The sequence below is a fragment of the Camelina sativa genome, chromosome 13, assembly GCF_000633955.1.
Source record: "Camelina sativa cultivar DH55 chromosome 13, Cs, whole genome shotgun sequence".
Lineage (NCBI taxonomy): Eukaryota > Viridiplantae > Streptophyta > Magnoliopsida > Brassicales > Brassicaceae > Camelina > Camelina sativa.
This window is the reverse complement of record NC_025697.1, coordinates 13149657-13162415: the sequence shown is the minus strand read 5'-3', so window position 1 is coordinate 13162415 and position 12759 is coordinate 13149657. Positions and strand designations below refer to the sequence as shown.

The 12759-nt window shown below is 30.7% G+C and overlaps 1 protein-coding gene across 1 annotated transcript; it reads left to right on the top strand.

Annotated features, from left to right (window-relative positions):
• On the top strand, positions 9459 to 11528 carry LOC104736623. The gene is made up of 7 exons (XM_019234809.1): positions 9459 to 9587; positions 9688 to 9774; positions 9969 to 10088; positions 10486 to 10647; positions 10728 to 10781; positions 10860 to 11006; positions 11148 to 11528. The coding sequence occupies exons 1-7, from the start codon at positions 9465 to 9467 to the stop codon at positions 11526 to 11528; spliced, it is 1074 nt and encodes a 357-aa protein (XP_019090354.1). The 5' UTR covers positions 9459 to 9464.

Here is a 12759-nt window from a genome sequence, read left to right as displayed (position 1 = left end):
CTTGACACGGTTTAGATATTAAATAATAGGCGTCTCGTTATATCGCGTTACGGTTCTGCTTCTGTAAAACTCCTAACCAAGAACCTCAATTAGCATCACAAACAAAAATTCAACAACTTACACTCAATGGATCACTAGAAGCAAGTACCCTCAAACGACTCAATAATTCTGAAAATCTAAGGTTAACAGATTACACTTTTCTTGCAAAATCCTAAAACCTTTAATAATCACTAACTACGTCCAATCCAACTCTTACTATACTCATGTAACAGAATAATCTAATCCATAAACAGAATCAACAAAAGTCTATAACTTTTTTTTATAGAAAACCCAAAAATTCAATAAGGCTACAAAGTAACTAGCTATTCAATCTTGTAATCTTGGACCGATATTAGGAGCAACCGACGAGACACTCTAAAAAAAGTCCTAAAATAAATCAAGAGATACTTCAAGAAACTAATGAAGTAATCATTAATAAGAAAAAAAGAAAGAAAGAAGAGAAGTTAGTAAGACTTACAGGTAGGCATGACCACGGTTATGGTTATTACGGTTATGGTTGATTAACCATTGGTTACGGTTATAAATATTAGATACGGTTACAGTTAGAAATTTTATATACGTTAAAATGGTTACGGATAAATACGGTTGCGGTTAAACGGTTATGGTTTTTAATTATTATGATACGGTTAAAATTTAAAATTAGTATTGTGATTATTAATATATATCTCTAATAAATTAGAAACCGTAATTTTTTTGAAAAAATTTACTATATATATAGATATTAATAATCACATTAATAGTCATATAGTCAAACAAATATAAGTTTTTTTTCTTGTCACAATGAAAACAGCATTTGGTCATTACAAATATTTGTAGTGCAATGATTATAATTAATGTCATTTTGTCATTGTTAATGACTCCAAACAATAGTAGAAAGTCCAAAAGAATCACCATAAAAATGATATTTTAGACTATAGAAATTAGAAAATTTCTTCTGGTAAGAAACCATTACATAGACTAAGTTTATAAACTAAGAATGAGTTGATTAACAGAAAATAGCTGTTATTTAAGGGTAGTGCCGTAGTGGTCCTAGCTAGTGCAGTATATGGACACATTAAACTATTTAAGTCACGGTTGGAAATTTGGAATGAAATAATTATGTATTATTGTATTTCTGTAAAGAACATGAGTACGTAATAAAAACGAATACGTAAAAACATACATGCAAGCATAATTATTATGCTGATTACAATAATGAATAAATAAAAAAAATTTAGTCATTATCTTCTGATCGGATTGAAGATACATCACTATCAAAGTCTTCTAACTCTTCTTCATTGTCTCGCATGTATTCCTATTGTCTATATACGACTCTAGTCCAATCATCAAGACACGTTTGAGCTTCAAGAGAATCTGGAGTCATTCTTGAACGAGTTTCATCTAAAATTCGACCTCCCATGCTAAAAGCACGTTCCACAGACGTTGTAGAAACTGGTGAAGAAAAAACATCTCTTGCGATCATGGCTAGAATTGAAAAGAGAGATTGATGACACTTCCACCAATGAACGACTTGAAAGTCATTACCTGGATCTTCATCACTAAATTCAAAATTAGTGAAAAGATATTTTTCAAGTTCATTGTTACCTTGTGATGGTCGTTGCCTTTTTTCTCGTCGCATCCTTTCTGCAAGACTCAGCTTAGAAGTTGATGACGTATCATTTTGTTGAGATGATTCAGCAACATCTGGTGTCATATTCTTATAAACTCTATAATATTCATCATACAGATTTTCTATGTCTTTTTTGTATTTGAAATAATGCTCGAAACACTAACACTGTCAGACAAATGCAATAAATTATAATATGTGGTGAAATAATCAGATAAACCATCTACTTTAGTTGTAGGATAAAAAATCGATGCAAGCAAATTAAGAGGTGGAATTTCTTCATAGTATTTTATCCACTTATGTCTCATAGTTGCAATGCATGATGACAACACAATATTATTTTCATGTTCATGCATCACATCAGCAATATTAGCGCATTCATACACCAGACAATATATATGTTGCATCATTAAAAATTTTAATAATTTCAGAAGAGCACTGCATTCATCCCAATGAGTTGGCCACAAAGTTAAAGAGCTACAGTTTTCTTGAAATAACCTACACAATAAATCTTTGTAACCAATAGAACGAGCAAGCATATCATATATTGAATTCCAACGAGTTGGAACATCTCGAGAAAACCTTTTAGGAGATACATTATGCATTTTACAAAACTCTAACCATCGTTTCATTAACTTTGGATGCGCCCAAAAATAATTTAAAGCTTTTTTAATCGGTAAAACAAGATTATTTTGAGAAACTAATAAACAATCTTGAACGCATAAATTTAAAACATGACAAATACATCGAACATGAAAAACTTTTCCACCTAAAATAGGACTACAATTATTTACTAATTCGGAAACAGAGGCAGTATTAGCAGATGCATTATCAAATGAAATAGAAAATATTTTTTTTGTTAAACTATATTCTTCTAAAATTATTTTTATCATTTTAAATATATTATCAGCCGTATGTCTTTCATCAAAAACCCTAAAAGCAATAATTCTCTTTTGAATAATCCAGTCATTATCAACCCAATGACAAGTAATGCCCATATAAGAATGTATCTGCCAATGATCACTCCAAATATCACAACATACTGAAACTTTAATATGAATATTAGAAAACAATTTTTCTAAATCTATTTTTGTTTTTCGATAAAGTGATTTTAGAGTACGAGTAGGAGTAGTTCGAGGAACTCGCTTAGCTTGAGGATTTAAAGCATTTATGCAATAATTATTAAAACCCAATTTTTCACCAAAGCTAAATGAAAGATGATCAACCGTAACCATCTTTGCTAATTTTTCTCAATTTTTTTTATCTGAATAATGAAAAGATGAAAGACTAGAAGAAGCATTATGAGGGTTAGTTTCTACACCAATTTTTTCAGGATGAATACGTTGCAAATGATACCTATATGATCCATATCCTGAACCCGACCTCCAAGAAAACCTTTTGTTGCAATAATTACAACAAGCTTTCATTTCCCCATCAAATTTTTGTTTTCGAAAGTGTACCTTAAAAATATCGGAACCATTCAAACGTTGCTTTTCTAAATTTCTGCTAGCTTCTTCTTGAGTTGCACTCTCTTGAGTATTGATGGTTGGTACTGAGTTGTGTGACATCTTCTCTTTGACTGTCGAAATGAAATGAGTCCGAAGACATTCTCAAATAACAAAAGAGCTCAAGACTGTGAAAAAATGAACACGTTCACGTTGGATAATGGAATAAAAGAGAAGTAGTATATGACTTCGTTTTGAACAATATTTATCCAGAATTTTGTTACTAAAGGAATGGAACGGCTACTTTTCCACAGCTCACTCTAACAACCTAACACTAACAAGTTGACTAACACTTCCCTATCATTCGGTCAATTATTTATCGAAACTAGTATATAATACTTTTTAATTTATTTATTTTAGCATAGTTAATTTAACAAAATAATTTAAATAGTGTCACAGTTTTACAAAGAGAGTCAAACACATTTACACAAACACGATCTACATAATCCGTGATATTTTCATCCACAAGCATGAAGTCACTTACTTCGACTTTGTCATTTTTTTGGTAACTTATTTTCATTCGTTTCTTTGTTTTAGTTTTTTTTAAATGAATGAAATACATCTAATTTATTTTCTTAAAATAGAAACTGTTGTATTAAGAAAACGCTATATTTTCTAAAACTACATTAAATTAATACAGTTTTCTTCCAAAATGTTTTAAATAATTAGATTTAGTAAAAAAATTAAATATTTAATACTAATATTTTTAAATTTGAGCGATAAATATGTCTTATACGTAATGTTTCTATAACATATTAATTATACATGAGTAGTTAATTGTAAAGTTTATTATATTTATAAAACGGTTACGGTTATAATTTGACGGTTTAATTATGCGGTTAACCAACTTTTTTTATACGATTACGGTTAATTAGCTGTTACGGTTAATAATTTTTGTAACTTTAACCACTATGATTTTACGGTTACGGTTACGGTTTTTACCTGTTTTATACGGTTACGGTTAAAAACGGTCCGGTTACGGTCCGGAATATGGTTACGGTTTCATTTTGGTCATGCCTACTTACAGGGAGTAAACACCCTGAATCGTGGGAAGATGAGATCACAATGGTCTGAGAGCTTACGAAATTTGGGAAGGTGGGATTATAAAGGTTGATCGTTCGGCTAGTAGAGCGGGCGACCAATTTCAGTAAATTCGACTTTGAAGTTTTGAAAAAGCGAAGGCTCCGTAAGTCAGAGAAGGTTAGGTTTCCAAAGCCGTCCTATTATACACCACATACGGCTACTCGAGTGTTTGATTTCTAATATGTTCGGTTCGGACCACTAGACTTTTAGGTTTTCTATTACTAAACTAACATAAATAGTTAAAGTTTTTTTTTTTTGTACCAAACTAGATCAACGTGTTTGGTATTTTTGTTAAACATGTATTTGATTTTTTTCACGAACTGCAAAGTTCAGAGTAAAATTATCAAATACAACATTCTCTGTTTTTTCTTTTCTTCTTACAGTACAATTATCTAATGGGGTAGTATAAATGTAATATCGCAACTATAACGTCTCGACGATAGAAGATCATTCTATAATTAAGTGGTAGAATTTTTTTTCACATTTTACATATCACAACACAATATAATATCAAGTTCATTGAACAAATGAATAATCAAATCTCCTAAAAACTCAATCAAATCTAAAAACTCAATCAAATCTCCTATAAGAATATTATTTTAAAAAATCTAAAAATAATCAAATTTATAAGATTTTAGAGTATTGAACAAATTCTTATATCTAAGTGTCTCAAATCTCCTATAAGAGTACGTATTACTTTCCCATTAGATAATTGTACTCTGAACTTGATATTGAACAAATTTATAAGATTTTTTAAAAATCTTATTAGAACTTGTTATTCAATACAATAAAAAAAATATAAAACTCTAAGAAATAATCAAATCTCCTAAAAACTCAATCAAATCTTTCAAAATTCTAAAATATTAAAATCCTACCAAAACCATTAACCATTGGATAATTATAATATAATACTTAACATAGACACTAGCCAATAGTTCTATAATGGATAAGATCATTGTTGAATACAATTCAAGTCCCACATTGGAAGTTTGAAGGCACAATCATTTAATATATAAAGGGTTAAGGTCAATCCACTAATTTTTAATTGGTTTTTAGTTGGAAGCCTAAGATAAGCCATACTTTAACATGATATCAGAGCTCAATGTTCAAGTTCTAGTAGATCTAGAAAAGTTGATACGGACATGCGTCTTGTTAACCCAATTAAAGGGGCTCCAAGAAGGAGTTTATTATCGGTCCAAGTGGGATTTGTTCGAGATGAAGTTATCATCTTGAGTAGGCATGTTAAGATCCCATATGTGATCCTTGATTTGAAGGAGAGATTGTTGGGATACAATCCAAATCCCACATCAGAGGTTTGGAGGGACTATTATTAATATATAAAGGGCTAAGATCAATCCACTAATTACCAATTGGTTTTTAGTTGGAAACCAAGATAAGCCCTAATTTAACAATCATGAGAAAAACGATTACGGCCAAAGATGGATGTATAGAGGTCACACAGACATATTTTTGAGTCGTCTTCTCTACTTCCCAGGTCAGCTCCCTCATTCTCAACTGTGCTCTATTTCTGTCCTATGCTTAGACAGAAGCACAGAGAAGACGTTTCTCCCGATCTTTCTCTCTTTTCTTTGTTTTGGTTTTGATTATTGATCTATATACAAAGACATAAACGACTTGGACAGAGAAGAGAGAAACTGATTTTCTACATTGGATTCTTGGATTCTGATGCATTTCACAATTTCACCACTAACATACACATACTTTAATCCGGGCCCAACACTTAGCCAGTCTTTAAATAACAAAAAAACTCTTCCTTATTGGGCAACCAAATCAATGGTCAGTTACCTCTTGACTTAGTTTGTTGTGAGTAGAGTCATAACACAACTCTCTTTGCCTCATATATTCCCTTTGTTGACTCATCTTGTTCCTTTAGGCATACACTCTCTCTTCTTTATCATCTTCTTTTTCTTTCTTCTCTTTACAAACATGTGCTTCCTCAGGAACTTGCAATTCCTCTTTTGCTTCTTCTTCCTGAAAGAACTTCAATTCTTCTTCTTATTCATTTCCGTCAAAAGATTCAATTCCAACACATTTAGCCAAAAACGTTTAAGGAGAAATTTAATCAAATATGTTATAAAATGAGTTCCTTCATAGACATGCTTATCATATTATCAGTTTCTTTTCAGTATATTCTTATTTCTTAATTGGCTAATTGACCCAAAATAAGAGAATACTAGGTTCGGACCCGCACGTACGTGCGGAGTTATTTTTGTATAATTTTATAAAAAAACATAATTGTCAAGCGATCAAACCCGTCTAATATGTCTTATTGCAACGTTTAAATTTTTTTTGACCCAAAAAAACTCCAATCCTCGTAATTTACATGAGTAAATATTATGTCTGCATATGTTATGCTTGAATTCTTATTCTGAAAATTCTCGTCTCGTATTTTGTCATACATGAATATACCCACACAAAATTCTCATAACCTGATTATTATGGAACTAATTTGAACGATTTCCTAAAATATAATAAATCTGTTGGTTAATCTTTTTTTTCTTCCTAATATGTAAATTGGGTCAGTTTGGCAACATCGATATTTGATATGATTTTTTTTAACCCTTAAGTGTATTCCCCAATTAATAGTATAGATTTCCTTCAATTATTGAATGTAATATTTCTTAATTATACTAATGACAATTTCATGAAAATAATATAGTAAGAAAAGGGCAAATAATAAAATGGGATATAAAGTATTTTATATAGGAGATACCATAAGTTATTTTATTAAGGAGAATTCTATAAATTTGGATATTTTTAGTTTTTAAGTAATATATGTGCCTGTAATTGATGGAGAAATAAAATTACAAAATTGTTTCGTGAGGGAGAAGACTATAATTGGTCATTAAATCCCTTATATAAACGGTCTTAGTTAAGGTATTATATCACTGGATTTAATAAATTTTAATTGGTCATTAGATCCTTATATATCTCAGCTATTGATATAATATTATTACTTGTTTTCATTTTTATTAGACTGGATTTTCTAAATTTTAAGATTTCTGTAAAAACACTAAAACTACATATTTATATATAAAGTTTAACTACATAGTTATCCAAATAAAGTATATCTTCATGTCATTTCAATTGGTGATCATATGTTCTTTTGGGCAAATATAGTTATTGTTTTTAGCAAAAGAATAAACATTGAGTCAGTTTCAAATGATCTTCGATTCTTTCACCATTAGAGCTTTATAAAATTATTCGAAAGGTAACATTATTTATATTTATGAAAATATAATTTTAAATATATATTTTTTACATCTCATAATATAGTTATATTATTATATTACAATACATAGTGAAATTAATTTAATTTTGAAAATATGTAGCGTAGTTTTATCAAATTTTGAATAATATTCACCAATTTTAGAATTTATAGGTGCAAAATATTGTGTCCTACTATATTAATTGAGAAGTAGAAATATGAAACTAACCTTCAAATGTGTAAAAAATTACATTCAATTTCCATTAAAAAAAAACTTAATTAAATATAATTAATTAAAAATATAAAAACGCGATCAAATATAAGAAAAACTAGAAAACTAAAAGAAATCTATTCAAATCAAAACTAATCTGTACTTGAAAAAAAATAAAAATAAAAATTAACTGCTAAGATATTTTAAAAATATGGATAGTAGAGTTTATTTTCTTATTTAGTATTACATTGGCATGCTATTGATTATAAATAATTATTAGTTAAAAAAAAATATTTTTTCTCTCTAATAAATTATGGACGAAAATTACAAAATATATTTTTTAAAAATATATACAAATCAGAATTTCAAAAACTAAGATTTTATATCCAAGTAGTCAATATAATTATTTTTAATAACTAGATTTCGAAGATTTTGTTAAAATTTCAAATTATGATTTTCCTATCATCTTTCTTTTATTTTATTTACAAATTGTTTAGAATTTTTATATAATCCTTATGATTAATAAAACACAGTTTTTTCTGCATAATGTTTTGATTTGAATTTTTAAAAACAAATATATATTACTCGATCTATGAAAATAAAATGTGTGTTTTAATTTTCACATTGGCGGGTTGGTAAAGCTAAATTTATATAGCTGATAAATTGATAAATTTTATTTGTTCTTAATTATAATATTAAAACTACTACTTCATATTTCGCAAAATAATGATATATATACAACAAACAAACAATATAAAACTGTAATATATAACATAAAAAAATAAAATACTATAATATTGTAAAATAATTAGTATTCAAAAAACATATATAGATTCACAGAACAATTAAAATAAATAGTATCTCAAACAAAATAAGTTTTTTTTAAAAAAGGACCTCTCGCCCAAATGAAATGGGATGAATCTATATGGCAATAACTTTATTATTTTATTATATATTTTTAAAAAAATGTTGACTCAAAGCACGGGATATTTCCTAATATATAAATAAATTGAATAACATTAGCAGTTGACAAAAAAAATATATATATAGTCAATGACAGTTTTATGTAATTTTATGGAATACTAATTGGGTTTTCTGGCGACAACACGTCAACTTTTTATCAAAATGCTTATATTTTAATATATAGGGGATTAGAAATACATTACAAATAACAAAATTCCTAACAAGGATGGTAATAGTAATTTATTTAAAGTTCATGGAATTATGATTTTTAGCCAGCTTTGGAAAATTATGTGGTGATCAAGCAAGGGACCAAAATGGACACTAAAATCCCCATATTATATTGGGAAATTCCATCCCTGCTTTATATAGCGCAAATATGAAAAGAATCACATTAAATATGTAATAAACTTTGTTTTGACTTAGAAAGATTAAATCGTATCCTTAATACTCAAAATAAAGCATTATTAACAAGGAAATATTTAAGTAAAAAAACACATTCAAAGGATTAATTTAATTGTATGCAAAAAAGAAACCAAAAAGTCAGAGGAGAATCCAACTTAAAAGCAAAACAAAATATACGACTATACAGGTGAGCTTGACCAAAATATTTGCCAAATCTGCAGATGATTTTATTAAGTAAATATGATTTTCCGTTTTCTCAATCTTTGTGTATGATACCAAATTGATTTTTTTTTACATCATTTGGGTTTTGTAATCTATATAAGTATGAAAGTTCAAGATTCGAAGCCTATATCCTAAATGTATTCCTTCAACTTATAAAAAACAAGACAAAAAAAAAAAGCGACAATGAGATTGTTCTTTGTGTTTGCGATTCTCTTTGGCTTTTACAGTGTGGTCTATGGAAAAGGTTCTTTAGCTATCGATATGAAACTGAAGGCTCTTAATAAACATGCGTTGAAGACCATCAAGGTACGTAATTGCCTCAATCTGAATGCAAATTTATATATAACATCTTGAGTATATTTTTTTTGGCTTATGACTTCACATATCGATTTTACATTATTTGTAGAGTGAAGATGGAGATATAATAGATTGTATTGATATCTATAAACAACATGCCTTTGATCATCCCGCTTTAAGAAACCACAAAATTCAGGTAAGCAAGTTCTATTCACACACCTATTTGTTATAATAATAAAAAAATAACAAATAAGTAGATAACATTTGCAGATCACTCCGTAATTTTTTTTTTTAAAAATAGATCTAATTAATTTGTTAGTTAAATTTCCTTGATTTGCTTTTGATATAAGTAATGTTCTATCGTTACACAAACTACATTTATGCATGCAGATGAAACCAAGTGTCGAGTTTGGTGCAATGAAGACTACTATTCCAAACAACGGTTCTGATGAACAAATAACGTCTCAGATTTGGTCCAAATCTGGAGACTGTCCTACTGGGACAATACCGGTTCGTAGAGTTAGTAGAGAAGACATAAGAAGAGCCTCTTCACCGTCTCGTTTTGGGAAAAAACCTCCTCGTAGATACAGTTTTCTTGACAACGCACTTAAGCACAAGGGAAATTTCAATATAACTGCTGAAAGAGTAAACCGTCCCCGCCCAATGTTTATATCGGTACGTAGCATCGTTTTTAGTCTCTGAACTTTCAGCATATATATTTTTTTTTTCATTTATCGAATTTTTTTTTTACGCAAAGACTTTTAGAACTTTAGAATTTCAAGTTTTGACAAAAAAATAATAATAATATCAAAGACCTTGAATTAATCGCAATTAGGTTCTAAAACTAACCATTATAATTACATTTGCATGATTAATTAGAAACACTTATGGTTTGATAATGATAAAGGAGGCAGTGCTTATCGCCCTAGGGTACAATTATCTTGGCGCTCAATCCGATATAAATGTGTGGAACCCTCCGAGGGTTCAGGCCAGCGATTACATCTCTTCTCAGATATGGCTACTTGCTGGACTCTCAGATACGTTTGAAAGCATAGAAGCTGGTTGGGCGGTACATTTTCCACACCTAGAAGTATAATATATCTTGTTCTTGAGGTAAATAGTAAATTGATTGCCATAAACCTATTTCAGGTGAATCCAAGCGTTTTCGGGGACTCACGCACACGTCTCTTCACCTATTGGACTGTAAGTACATCATTTCACGACTACCAAATTTATAACATCACCAGAGTTTTTTACTAGTCTTTTTCTTTGGATTTGTAGAAAGATGGATATGATCAAACAGGGTGCTTCAACCTCTTATGTTCTGGTTTTGTACAAACAAGTACTAAGTTTGCCTTAGGTGGAGCAATAGAACCCGTTTCGACTCCCTCGCAAAAACAATATTACTTCACAGCCAGCATGTCCTTGGTAACATTTTCTACAAAATCAGCTCCCAAAACCCCTCATAAGATTAATGCCCCAAAAGTCTGAAGCTATAGTTGATATGTTTCAAACCAGAGATGTATGTTCTTTAGCATAAAATGTTTTAATGATGGATGGTTCTTGCAGGATACAGGCAACGGGAATTGGTGGCTTGTTTACGCAAACCACGTGGTAGGTTATTGGCCAGGGTCACTCTTTAGTTACCTCAAACATAGCGCAACTGCGGTGCAGTGGGGTGGAGAAGTCCATAGTCCTAACGTGCGGAAGAAGCCGCACACAAGAACTTCAATGGGGAGTGGACAATGGGCATCTTACTTGTGGGCCGAAGCTAGTTACCACACAAACATTAGGGTCAAGGACAATTCTTTGCAGATAAAATACCCCACGTATCTATCCGAGTACGCTGATGAGTACAACTGTTATTCTACAAAGCTGTATCGGACAACGTATAAGTCAGAGCCTCACTTTTACTTTGGAGGACCTGGCCAGAATTCTCGTTGTCCTTAATCTCATGTTTATTTTTTTAATGTTCATCCGGAAAGTATGATATCAAGCCCATACATTCTCCACCATTATCATTGCATATTACCTCTACTTTGTTGTCAAATTGAAGTTCCAGCATTTGAAACAAATTCTTAGAGATACTGCCACTTTACTCTTCTCATGCAGCAAATATACCATTCCATTGATGATTGATCATCACTAAACTAAGACAGTATTAGATTAGCTTGGTTTTGTATATACTGGCTAAATTATTAGATTAATTTTTGGTTTAATAGGACCTGGTTTAGTTTAGTTCAGTGTATATAATACACAATAGTAAAGTTTGTTACAATTAAGAAATCCAGAAAACATTTCACAAATTGATCTTTGCTCATGAACTTAAATATGGTTTCATAGCTTATCTTCCGCATACTTATGTGATTTCGCCTTCTTCTTCTTCAAATTCTTCAAAATCTCACCGTCAAATCGCTTCTATCATCGTCGGATTACCTCCGGCGACGTCGTTGATTGTGAAAATGGTGCGGAAAGGGGGAAATTGAGAAATTGAAGGGAAACACCTGAAGGAGAAGCATCCGCGGCTAGGATCATTCGCGGTTATACTGTACTTGATGATCCTGAAGTTGATCTAGTGAAGCAAGATCGTTCTCTTAGATCAGAAGGATACAGAGCTCATGGATCTTCGTCGCGACACTCCGCTGAGTCCGATTGTCCATTCAACCTTCAATCTTCCGATCATCCAGTTTGATCAGGTTTATCACAACTCTTGATGATACAAATTACAAAAGCTGGGCAATTGCTATGAGGATTAGTCTAGAAGCTAAGAACAAGCTTAGTTTTATTGATGGATTTATCCCTAGACCATTTGAAAGTGATTATGACTTCAAGATCTGGAGTAGATGCAACATCATGGTGAAATCGTGGATTTTAAATGTTGTGACTAAGGAGATCTATGATAGTATACTTTACTATCAAGATGCATTTGAAATGTGGAATGATCTGTTTACAAGATTTGAGGTTAATAACCTCCCGAGGAGATATCCTCTTGATCAAGCAGTAATGACTTTGAGACAAGGTCCGCTTGACTTATCAAGCTACTTCTGTAACATCTGCAAACCAAAATCTCGGTTTGGGGATATGCATCGGTCGATGCTGGAGGAGCATCAGTCGATGCCGGTTCAGTTTTCTGCGTTTTCACTTAAGTTAAACGCTGCGTTTTGGGCAAAGGGAAAAGGAA